Source organism: Trachemys scripta, chromosome 13 (assembly GCF_013100865.1).
Source record: "Trachemys scripta elegans isolate TJP31775 chromosome 13, CAS_Tse_1.0, whole genome shotgun sequence".
Lineage (NCBI taxonomy): Eukaryota > Metazoa > Chordata > Testudines > Emydidae > Trachemys > Trachemys scripta.
The window spans coordinates 41,221,917-41,233,864 of NC_048310.1; the positions used below are offsets into that span (position 1 = coordinate 41,221,917).

Sequence of the window (11,948 nt, forward strand, 5' to 3'; positions counted from 1 at the left end):
TCAAATTGTCAGACACATAGAAAAACAAACTGTTGAGCAATAGTCAACATGGTTTCTGTAAAGGGAAATCGTGTCTTACTAATCTATTAGAGTTCTTTGAAGGGGTCAACAAACATGTGGACAAGGAGGATCCAATGGACATAGTGTACTTAGATTTCCAGAAAGCCTTTGACAAGGTCCCTCACCAAAGCCTCTTACGTAAATTAAGCTGTCATGGTATAAAAGGGAAGGGCCTTTCATGGATTGAGAATTGGTTAAAAGACAGGGAACAAAGGGTAGGAATTAATGGTAAATTCTCAGAATGGAGAGGGGTAACTAGTGCTGTTCCACAAGGGTCAGTTCTCGGACCAATCCTATTGAACTTATTCATAAATGATTTGGAGAAAGGGATAAACAGTGAGGTGGCAAAGTTTGCAGATGATACTAAACTGCTCAAGATAGTTAAGACCAAAGCAGACTGTGACGAACTTCAAAAAGATCTCACAAAACTAAGTGATTGGGCAACAAAATGGCAAATGAAATTTAATGTGGATAAATGTAAAGTAATGCACATTGGAAAAAATAATCCCAGCTATACATACAATATGAAGGGGGCTAATTTAGCTACAAGTCAGGAAAAAGATCTTGGAGTCATCGTGGATAGTTCTCTGAAGATGTCCACGCAGCGTGCAGAGGCGGTCAAAAAAGCAAACAGGATGTTAGGGATCATTAAAAAGGGGATAGAGAATAAGACTGAGAATATATTATTGCCCTTATATAAATCGATGGTACGCCCTCATCTCGAATACTGCGTACAGATGTGGTCTCCTCGTCTCAAAATAGATATACTGGCACAAGAAAAGGTTCAGAAAAGGGCAACTAAAATGATTAGGGGTTTGGAACAGGTCCCATATGAGGAGAGATTAAAGAGGTAGGACTCTTCAGCTTGGAAAAGAGGAGACTAAGGGGGGATATGATAGAGGTATATAAAATCATGAGTGATGTGGAGAAAGTGGATAAGGAAAAGTTATCTTGTATGATGGGAATATTACTTATTCCCATAATACAAGAACTAGGGGTCACCAAATTAAATTAATAGGCAGCAGGTTTAAAACAAATACAAGGAAGTTCTTCTTCACGCAGCGCACAGTCAACTTGTGGAACTCCTTACCTGAGGAGGTTGTGAAGGCTAGGACTATAACAGCGTTTAAAAGAGAACTGGATAAATTCATGGTGGTGAAGTCCATTAATGGCTATTAGCCAGGATGGGTAAGGAATGGTGTCCCTAGCCCGTTTATCAGAGGATGGAGATGGATGGCAGGAGAAAGATCACTTGATCATTGCCTGTTAGGTCCACTCCCTCTGAGGCACCTGGCATTGGCCACTGTCAGTAGACAGGATACTGGGCTAGATGGACCTTTGGTCTGACCTGGTCCGGCCGTTCTTATGTTCTTACGGCATCTGAGACCCTGTTCCAGAGAAGAGAACGAGGGTATGGTAAAACAGATGCTGGATTCAACAGCTCATGAGGACCACAAGGGGTTTGATCCAGCTCCCAAAGTGCGCCCTCCTTTGTACCCGCACTGCAAACACATTCCTCACCTGTCTGAGTTCCCTTCGGCCGCCCAGTTCTTTACCCCAGTGCATTGCGAACATGCTCTGGCTGCCAGCCTCGGGGCGCTGGAGATCTTCCATGCACATGTCACAGGAGGGTGCAGCCTGGCTGACCTACAGCGCTGGATTAGATGAAGCAACAGAAGAAATGGACTGGGACGGGTCTGGCTTTGGACATGGGTAGCAAGAGAAGATAGTTCAGCTATCTGCTTTGGCACAGTAGGGAGTTTGTACCACTGTTCTACAGTGATGAAGTGTAGAAACCCCCCAGGGAGGTCAAACCCTTCCCTAGGGTAAGACATCTCCAGTCTATCCACTGCCTTCCCCCATCACCAGAGCCTTCCAGCAACAGCATCGCTGTTGTGATGTGTTCTCTCCCCAGCCAGTCCACGGGGAGATTGGCTGAGCAGTTCGTTTATTCCATGTGCTTTCTGCTAGGTGGAAGGAGAGCACCTCACATCCATCCTGTTTCCCTCCCCACTGGGGACAGAGACCAGTCCCAGAGGCAAAGGAGCGCAGCAGCGAGGGGATCTGCTGGGAATCACTAAGGCAGAGGTGGAGGTAGTTTCCCGTCTCTCCTCAGTGCTTCACCACATGGCAGGTCCCCCAAGGACGTCCAGATGGAGCATGGGCGCTCTGGCTCCCGGTCCATCACTCATGTTTGTTGTGTTGGATTTGATATGGATTTTTGTTTGTTTATAGTGGGGGGAGGCGGCATTTGGGGGTGTCAGTCTCAGTGCCTGGGCCATGCGTTTGTTGAAAAGGCTGGTTGGATGCTACCCTCCAATCCTCTGCCTGGGTAGTGGCTGAATTTCAGCAGTGCTGCACGCCTAGTTTGGGGGACCCTCCAGCACAAGCTGTAATTTCTACCTGCCAAGGGAGCTCTCGGCCCCAGAATCACCACCTGCTCGCAGAGGAGAGGTAAGTACCGAGCCCTGACAGGAGGTCAGACCAATGCTCCTGGGAGGAGAATCCTAAGGCTGGAGGAGGGGTGAGGAAACAGACAGCATACAGTGCCGCAGCCAGAGGTCTGACTGCTCTCCACATCCAATTCTGAAGGATAAGCAACGTTCAAGCCCTCAGCTAATGAGGATAATGCAGCTGGGGCTGCAGCGATCCTACAGGAATCCTTCTGGCCGAAAGGCATCCCAGGGAAATCAGAACAGCTGCCGATCTCTGCTCCATCTCAGCCTCCAAACATCCTCATGCCAGATCCTGATGTCCCTCTCAAACCCATTCCCATCAGCCAGGAGCACTGAGCCCGCTTCCAGCTGCAGGAGCGTGGCAGAAGCAGCCATCACACCCAGAGCTCCCAGAAAAACAGGAGACCCCCTGGAAGCAATGTTGTCAAATGGTCCTTGTTCAGATGGGAGCCTAACGGGGCTGTGGCCAAGCCAAGCCCCACAGCCAAGGTGAGACAGGCCTCAGCAGCCATGCTTTCAATTCCTGTGCAGCGCAATCGAACCGAGGGCCCACTGCAAAGTGCAGAGGTCAGGGTATCGTGTCACTAGCCACAGCTTTGTCCTACTAGCAGAGGGGGAGTCGTGTTAGTCTGGATCTGTAAAAGCAGCAAAGAGTCCTGTGGCACCTTATAGACTAACAGACGTATTGGAGCATGAGCTTTCCACCTCATTTCATCTGATGAAGTGGGTATTCACCCACGAAAGCTTATGCTCCAATACGTCTGTTAGTCTCTAAGGTGCCACAGGACTCTCTGCAGCTTTGTCCTAGTTGACCTGCCAACTCTCCTTTTACGGACTAGACTCCCAGGCCCTTCACCCGGGCCAACAAGAGTGGGAGGGATTTGCTACTGTGATAAAGAACATCTGTAGCACAGAACAAAGTCCTTGCGGCCCTGACCAAGAGCCTAGCAGTGTCAGCAGCAAACCTGAGCCTGCTGGAAGAAGTTGTTGCTCAGTTCTGAAGCAGAGCAAAGCATTCACCCCTCAGCCTTGATCCGCTGCTTCCCCCCGGCTTGCCACTAGGAGAAATCCTGGAAATGGGATGAAGGAATCAGGAAAACTGAAGGGGCACAAGAGGGGTGATCTACCTCAGTACTCACCACCAGAGCACCTCCCAGCCGTGACCAGTTCACCCTCGCTACGCTCCAGTGAGGTCAGGAAGTAATACCCCTCTTTAGCAGGTAGAGGGCTGGGGCATGACATGGATTGTGACTTGCCCAAGGTGATGGAAGAATCAAACTCAAAATGCTGGTCTAGTGCCATATCCACTAATCATCTTTCTGACTCTGGAATACAGATCAGGAGATAGTCCGGGGACTCTGCAGAGAGTGTCCCCGTCACAATACTGCATCGATACCCGAGATGCAGATCCATACATCCGCTACTGATGGCTGAGGCTATGATTTCGTCACGGATTCCATGATTTTAAGAGATGTCCATGAGTTCGGGCTTCTGCCCCGGGTGGTGGGGCTCAGGAAGGGAATGCCCCTTTCATCCCGTGACTCCCTCAGAGGGTCACGCAGCCTGTGGGTCACTGTCAATGCCGCCGCGTCACACAGCAATACTTCATTGCTAAACTGTTACACGTTTTTTCGTTGCCACGACCGCCCCGATTTTGTACATTTTCAATGTGACGGTTCCGTGAATTCTGCCTAGTTTTACTGTGACAAAATCAGATCCATGCTGATGGCTGACTAGGGCTCTGCTGGCCTCTGCTTTAGCCCTCCAAAGCTGGAGTGGAAGCCAGGGAGCAAGAAGTTGTGCTTCGGCAAAACAGGCAAGAACTTTATTTGTAAATCCTGGGAAGCATCTAACTCCACACCCGGCAGCTGGCTGCAGAGCAAGGCAGCTTACAAAATAAAGCTGCGAAAAGGAGCCCGGGAGGTGTTTAGCTCTACTGACAAACCAGCACAGCCAATCAGCAAGCAGATGGGAGGCAGCCCGTCTCATTTCTCCAGTCTGTTCTCTCACCTTTCCTCTACTCATTTCTGCCATTTCACAAGCTTTTGCTGACATCCACCCCAGCTCCTTGTTGGTAGCTGGGGATTGCGGCACCGTAGGAGAAGCATAGGCTGGTGGCCAACTGCCTGAACCTGCAGCCCTGTGGATGCAAGTGGCCCCTGTTGCCAACTATATCAGGGCCAAAGGAGAAGCCGGGAGGGTGGCTGGCTTTCAGGTGTAGGGGAGGTAGATCTAGGACATGCCGCATTCCCCATGTTCAATGACCCTGTCCCCTGCCCTGGGCCTGGCCCCCCCCGGCTGGGAGACACTGTTTGGGAGTAAAGACCAGAGGTGGTCAGCACTCAAATCAATTTAAAAACCAGGTTTTTATTCTTTCTGTGCTGCTCCCAATCACAGCTCAGAGACAGGGCACCGCTCGTGCAAAAGCTGTTACAAAACAAATATAGCCCCAGCTCAACCTCTGCCCACGCCCCACCAGAGTCAACATTGTACAAAACTATATTTACAGGGAAACCAGTTAAAAACGAAGAGTGCAGGAATCCAGGCTGGCCCCAGCCTTTCCAGTGGGGGTTCAGGCCATGTCCCCTTTGCAGAGCTTCATGTGCTGGGACTTCCACACACTGGCCATGGGGCTCCTGGAACCCCAATCCCTAGCACGGGGTATGTGTATGTGGGGGCAGGGCTATTTCAATTAGCATCTCAGAGTCACAGCCCAGCAAAGGGCTGGGCAGCTCCAGACCCCCATCTGAGCGCTCCTGACCCAGCTGCCATCAGTGGGGAGAGGGCTCTGCCAAGCACGGCCTTGCCCAGCTCGCTTCATGAGGCCATTCGGGGTCTAGCCCCAACGGGCCTCAGAAAATGGGTCTGGGCTCTGGTCTTAGACAAAGAGAGGGGCAGCAAGGCAGGGACAACTGACAGCCATGTGCCCCTGACCCCAGGGATGGAGGGCAGGCCTGGAGAGCTTCCCTGCTCTTCTCGCAGGCAGTTACGAACACTAGATGGGTTTACAGGGTGTCCAGGCCTCCAGCAGCACCTTGCCATGTTGGAAAGCCCAACTGCTGGTACCGAGTTTATGGGAAATGCTCGTGACTTTGGATTTTAAGTTTACAAACCCAGCCCCAGGGGGCAGAGCAAGACGAGCAAACTGAAGTAAAAAAGGGGGAAAAAAAAAAAGCACACATTCTTCCTTCCAACCCAGCTGGGAGCAGCGTCCTTGGCATGTCCCAGGAGGGGCTCTGCTGCTCAGAAGGCGTAGCGTGTGCGGATATCCTCCAGCTTCTTGGACACCTCGGGGGGGGTCCTGTCCAGCTCTTCCGAGACGTTCTTCTGTTTGTTGGGTTCCATGGAGTTGAACTGTTCACAAAGGTCCCCGTCAATCACGTTCTAGTGAGAGGACATGGGAACACGTTAGAATCTGGGCATCAAACGGGCTCGAACAGACGAAAAGGACAAAAGGGCAGCACGGCAAATAGCTCTTTGCCAGGAGTTTCTTAATCCCGCTTTGGAAACAGGCCCACGCTCAGTAACCTCATCTGCTGGAAAACAGCTGCTGGAGTCAAAGTAATTAACAACAAGCAAACCCAGACCACGTGAGGGAAGGACAAGGCTGATCTCACTTCAGCCGACAAGTTCTGGCTGGCACGGGGTCTCTAGATGGTATGTGCTGGAGGCGGTTGAAGGAGAAGATTCTGAGTGAGGAATCGGAGAAGGGGAAAGTCTCCAGTCAGGTTTCAAAGGTCTCTGAGGTCTTGGGACTCAGCCCCAAGCCATCAATAATAGGTCTGACTTATCTCTAGGCAATTCCTCAGTACCTGGAACATGTATCTGCTTATATGCCCTCTTAACAGCTCCAGGGACACTACAAGAGCTGCAGCGATAAACATCCTGCAAGCTGTAAAAATGCTTTGTGGCACAGCGACTGCTCACAGCTAACACGACGGCCAGAACAGCAAGGCAAAGCCATGCAGGCACCCAAGGGTGGGGGACAAAGCAGGACCGGGGGAGGGTGCAACAGGCAGGCGCCTGTGCAGGGTGTAGATCCAACACTCTGCGCCACGGCCTAGTTTTAGATCTTCCTAATTGTTAATATGGGGCTCTGGGGAGACAGCAGTGTCACCTAGTGGAGAGAGCACTGGGCTGGAACTCAGGAGACCTGGGTTCTGTTCCCGACTCCACCACTGGCCTGCTGGGTGACCTTGGGCAAATCACTGCACCACTCTGTGCCTCAGCTTCCCCACCTGTAATGATACTGATCTCCTCTGCAAAGCGGAGGATGAAAAGTACTAGACAGAAGCCAGGTATTACAGGACAGTCCCATTTATCTGAAACCCTGTTATCCAAACCTCCGCATTACCCTAATCCCTTCTTTGTCCCACAGCAGGCAGTACATGGCTCATGCTGGGGGACCAGGGTTTGGTTCAGCTAACAGAGCACAGACTCATGGCCAGAACTACGAGAAGGACGAGCCCCTGGCTATGGGGGATGCCCCGCTGCTGCTGAATGGCTCCTACGGCCGCGCAGGGAGCCCTTTGCAGCCCCGCTGTCACGGGAGTGAGTGAGCGGGGCCAGGACAGCAGGCTTGCTGTGCTGCTGCAGGGCTGGGGACACGTGATCCCTGCAGGCACAAGGTGCAGGGAAGGCTGCAGTCCTGGCTGGGGAGGGTGTGTGCGGGGTGTCTCTGCTCTGCCAGGACCGCAGCCTCCCCGTCCATACCTTGAGCCTGCAGGGATGGGCTGTCCCCGGCCCTGCGCCAGTGCAGGGAACCCTCTGCGGCCCCGCAGTCTTGGGAGGGAATGAATGAGGTGAAGCGAGACCCCGGGACCGGACTATGAGGAGACCCCAGCCACGGGGAGGCCACCCCACTGGTGAATGCCGCCTGCCCTATTGATTATCTGAAAAAACAATTACTCACCTTTGTAACTGTTGTTCTCCGAGATGTGTTGCTCATATCCATTCCAATTAGGTGTGCGCGCGCCGCGTGCACGATCGTCGGAGAATTTTCTACCCTAGCAACACCCAGTGGGTTGGCTGTGGAGCCCCCTGGAGTGGCGCCTTCACGGCGCTGGATATATACCCCAGCCGACCCAGCGCCCCCTCAGTACCTTCTTGCCGGCTACTCCGAAAGTGGGGAAGGGGGGGCGGGTTTGGAATGGATATGAGCAACACATCTCGAAGAACAACAGTTACAAAGGTGAGTAACCGTTTTTTCTTCTTCGAGTGCTTGCTCATATCGATTCCAATTAGGTGACTACCAAGCCTTACCTAGGCGGTGGGGTCGGAGTGAGACATCGCTGTGTGCAAAACCGCTGATCCGAATGCAGCATCATCTCTGGACTGCTGTACAAGCGCATAGTGAGTGGCGAAGGTGCGAACCGATGACCAAACTGCCGCTCTACAAATGTCCTGGATCGGGACGTGAGCCAGGAAGGCAGTTGAGGAGGCTTGGGCCCTCGTGGAGTGGGTGGTGAGGCGTGGCGTCGGGGCACCGGCCAGGTCGTAGCAAGCACGAATGCAGGACGTGATCCAAGAGGAGAGACGTTGCGAGGAGACTGGTAAACCTTTCATCCGGTCGGCCACTGCAACGAAGAGTTGCGTCGTCTTCCCTAAACAGTTTCATACTCTCAATATAGAAAGCAAGGGCCCTGCGTACGTCCAAGGAATTTATACGCTGGTCTTGACGGGTGGCGTGCGGCTTAGGATGGAAGACCGGGAGAAATATATCTTGGTTCACATGAAAAGCTGATACCACCTTGGGAAGAAAGGCAGGGTGAGGGCGAAGCTGCACCTTGTCTTTATGGAAGACTGTGTATGGAGGCTCAGATGTGAGCGCCCTGATTTCAGAAACATGCCTCGCTGAAGTGATGGCTATCAGGAAGGCTGTCTTCCAAGATAGGTACAGGAGTGAGCAGGTAGCCAAGGGCTCGAACGGGGGCCCTGTGAGCTTGGAGAGAACCAGGTTAAGATCCCATGCCGGAACGGGTTGACGTTGCTGTGGGTAGGTCCGGTCTAAGCCCTTGAGGAATCTAACGACCACTGGGTTAGAAAAGACCGAGGAAGTGAGTTCTCCGGGGTGGAACGCCGATATAGTGGCCAGGTGAACCTTGATTGAAGATATCGCCAAGCCCTGCTGTTTCAGGGATAGGAGATATTCGAGTATAAAGGGAATTGACGCCTGCAAGGGGAGCGTAGCCCGCTGTGCGCACCAACAGGAGAACTGTTTCCACTTGGCTAAGTAAGTGGTCCATGTAGAGGGCTTTCTACTTCCCAGTAGAATCTGTTGCACGGGATGTGAGCATTGTAGCTCTGTCTGATTCAGCCATGGAGCATCCACACTGTAAGGTGGAGCGATTGCAGGTCGGGGTGACAGAGTTGGCCGGGGTCCTGAGAGATCAAGTCTGGGCACAAGGGAAGCATGATCGGAGTTTGAACCCATAGCTCCAGAAGCGTGGTGTACCAGTGCTGTCTTGGCCAAGCTGGAGCGACTAGAATCACATGTGCCTTGTCTCTGCGTAGCTTGAGCAGTACCCTATGGACCAGTGGAAATGGAGGGAAAGCGTAGAACAGCTGGTCTCTCCATGATAGGAGGAAAGCGTCCGACAGGGAACCCGGAAAATGCCCTTGGAGGGAGCAGAACACGTGGCACTTCCTGTTGGCTCATGAGGCGAACAGGTCGACCTGGGGAAATCCCCACCTCTGGAAGATGGAATGGATGATATCCGGGCGAATCGACCACTCGTGCGTCTGGATGGATCTGCTGAGACGGTCTGCTAGAGTGTTCTGGACTCCAGGGAGGAACGATGCCATGAGATGTATCGAGTGGGCAATGCAGAACTCCCACAGGCGAATGGCCTCTTGGCATAGGAGAGACGACCGGGCTCCTCCTTGCTTGTTGGATGTAGAACATGGCCGTGGTGTTGTCTGTGAGGACTGACACGCAACGGCCATGTAGGAGACCGAGAAATGCTAGGCGCACGGCCATCAGCTCTCGAACATTGATGTGCAGAGCTAGTTGGGATGCGGTCCACAGGCCCTGGGTGTGGTGTTCTCCGAGGTGAGCGCCCCAACCTAGAGATGAAGCGTCCGTGACCAGGTGCAGGGAGGGTTGTGGGGCGTGAAACGGCACTCCTGCACAAACCGCCTTGTGATCCAGCCACCAGGTGAGAGACGTCAAGACCGAGTTCGGAACCGTGACCACCATGTTCAGGTTGTCCCGATAAGGATGGTACACCGATGATACCCAGGCCTGAAGTGGGCGAAGTCTGGCATGCCTGGTTACGTAAGTGCAAGAGGTCATGTGTCCCAACAGGCTGAGGCACGTACTTATTGTAGTGATCGGGAAGATCTGGAGTCCGTGGATAATGTTTGTGATGGTGTGAAACCGAGCATCTGGCAGAAGAGCTCGGGCGAGTCTGGAGTCTAAGACTGCCCCAATAACTCTATTCTCTGGGTTGGCTCCAGAGTGGACTTTTCTTTGTTGAGTAAAATGCCTAACTCGTGGAATGTTTGTAGTATTATCTGGACGTGAGTTTGAACTTGCTCCCTGGTGCGGCCGCGCACCAGCCAGTCGTCTAGATACGGGAACACCTGTATCCTTTGTCGACGAAGGTATGCTGCCACGACAACCATACATTTGGTGAACACTCTCGGAGCCACGGACAAGCCGAAGGGAAGGATGGCAAATTGGTAGTGCACATTGTCTACTACAAATCAAAGGAAGCGCCTGTGTGGGGGGTAGATTGCTATATGAAAATATGCATCCTTCATGTCGAGGGCGGTGTACCAGTCTCCAGGAAAGGGATGATGGTCCCCAAGGAGACCATGCGGAACTTCAACTTTACTATGAATTTGTTGAGTCCGCGTAAATCTAAAATGAGTCGCAGACCCCCTTTTGCTTTGGGGATCAGGAAGTAGCGGGAGTAAAACCCCCTGCCCCTTAACTCTGACGGAATCTCCTCTATGGCCCCCATAGAGAGAAGCCCAAAAACCTCCTGTATAAGGAGATGCTCGTGAGAAGGGTCCCTGAAGAGGGACGGGGAGGGATGGTGGGAGGGGGGAACGAAGAAAACTGGAGAGCGTATCCCCTCTCCACCGTGCGAACGACCCAACGGTCCGAGGTTATAAGAGACTAAGCATGGTGGAAACGGGAGAGGCGCTCCCGAAAGAAAGGGAATGGATCCTGGGTAGTGGCTGGCACGCCGTCCTCGAGCGCACCTTCAAAAATTTTGCCTAGATCCTGAAGGTGATCTAGGAGGGCCTTGGTTCTGACCGGGCTGGGGGCCGGTCGACCTCCGTCTACTACCTCGCCCCCGCCTTCTGGGGAAGTCCTGTCTTGGACGAGGAGGAGGGTAGAACCTTTGTGGCTGGGGCCTAAAGGGCCTGTGCTGGGGTCCTGGGACATGCATCCCCAGGGAGCGCATGATGGTTTTGGAGTCCTTGAGGCTCTTCAACAGAGAGTCTGTCTTGTCCAAGAACAACCCCTGGCCCTCGAGTGGCAGATCCTGCAGAGTCTGCTGCAGTTCTGGCGGTAACCCCGATATCTGGAGCCAGGAGACGCGTCCAGGTGCTATCCCAGATGCTAGTGTCCTGGCGGCAGAGTCCGCTATGTCCAGGGAGGCCTGCAAGGAGGTCCTAACCACCTTTTTACCTTCCTCCACTAGGGCCCCGAACTCTTCTCTTGAGTTCTGGGGGACCAACTCTTTAAATTTACCCATGGAATTCCATGAGTTGTAATCGTACCGACTCAAGAGCGCCTGTTGGTTTGCGGCTCTGAGCTGCAGACCCCCCACCAAGTACACCTTACGCCCAAACAAATCGAAGCGTTTGGCGTCCTTCGATTTGGGCACTGCCGCCTGCTGACCATGACGCTCTCTTGCGTTCACTGAGGAGACTACTAGTGAACATGGCGGAGGGTGTGTATAGAGGTACTCATGGTCTTTAGAGGGGACAAAGTACTTCCTCTCTACACCTCTGGCAGTGGGAGGGATGGAGGCCAGGGTTTGCCATATGGCATTAGGGTTAGCCTGGATCGTACGAATAATGGGCAACGCCACCCGGGATGGGGCATCAGCTGAGAGGATGCTCACCACCGGGTCCTCCACCTCCACTATCTCCTCAGCCTGTAGGTCCGTGTTCCGTGCCACCCTACGCAACAAGTCTTGGTGGGCACGGAGATCTATTGGAGGTGGGCTTGTGGCTGTTGTACCCGCCACCGCCTCATCTGGGGAGGATGAGGAGGACGCCTCAGGGGGTAAAGGATCCAGATGAGGGTCCGGCTCCAAGGGTCCCTGATGTGCAGGATCCCCTGCATCGGGGTCTGGGGCCTGCGTGGGTGTCAGCACTGGAGCCTCCATGCCCCCTGGGGGAGGACGGGAGATGGTGGCCTCAGGAACCCTGGGCTCAGAGTGTGCCGAGCGAGAGGCCGCTGGTGGAGCC

The 11,948-nt window shown here is 53.2% G+C and overlaps 1 protein-coding gene across 2 annotated transcripts in view; it reads right to left on the minus strand.

Moving 5' to 3' along the window:
• Nucleotides 1–4,863: 4,863 nt before the first annotated feature.
• SF3B3 (splicing factor 3b subunit 3) overlaps nucleotides 4,864–11,948 on the minus strand; it is a 55,393-nt gene continuing 48,308 nt past the window's right edge. For both annotated transcript variants that reach the window (XM_034788924.1, XM_034788925.1), the window contains exon 26: nucleotides 4,864–5,900. In XM_034788924.1, the coding sequence (XP_034644815.1) occupies nucleotides 5,760–5,900 (141 nt within the window). In that variant the 3' untranslated portion in view covers nucleotides 4,864–5,759. The remainder of the gene's footprint in view (nucleotides 5,901–11,948) is intronic.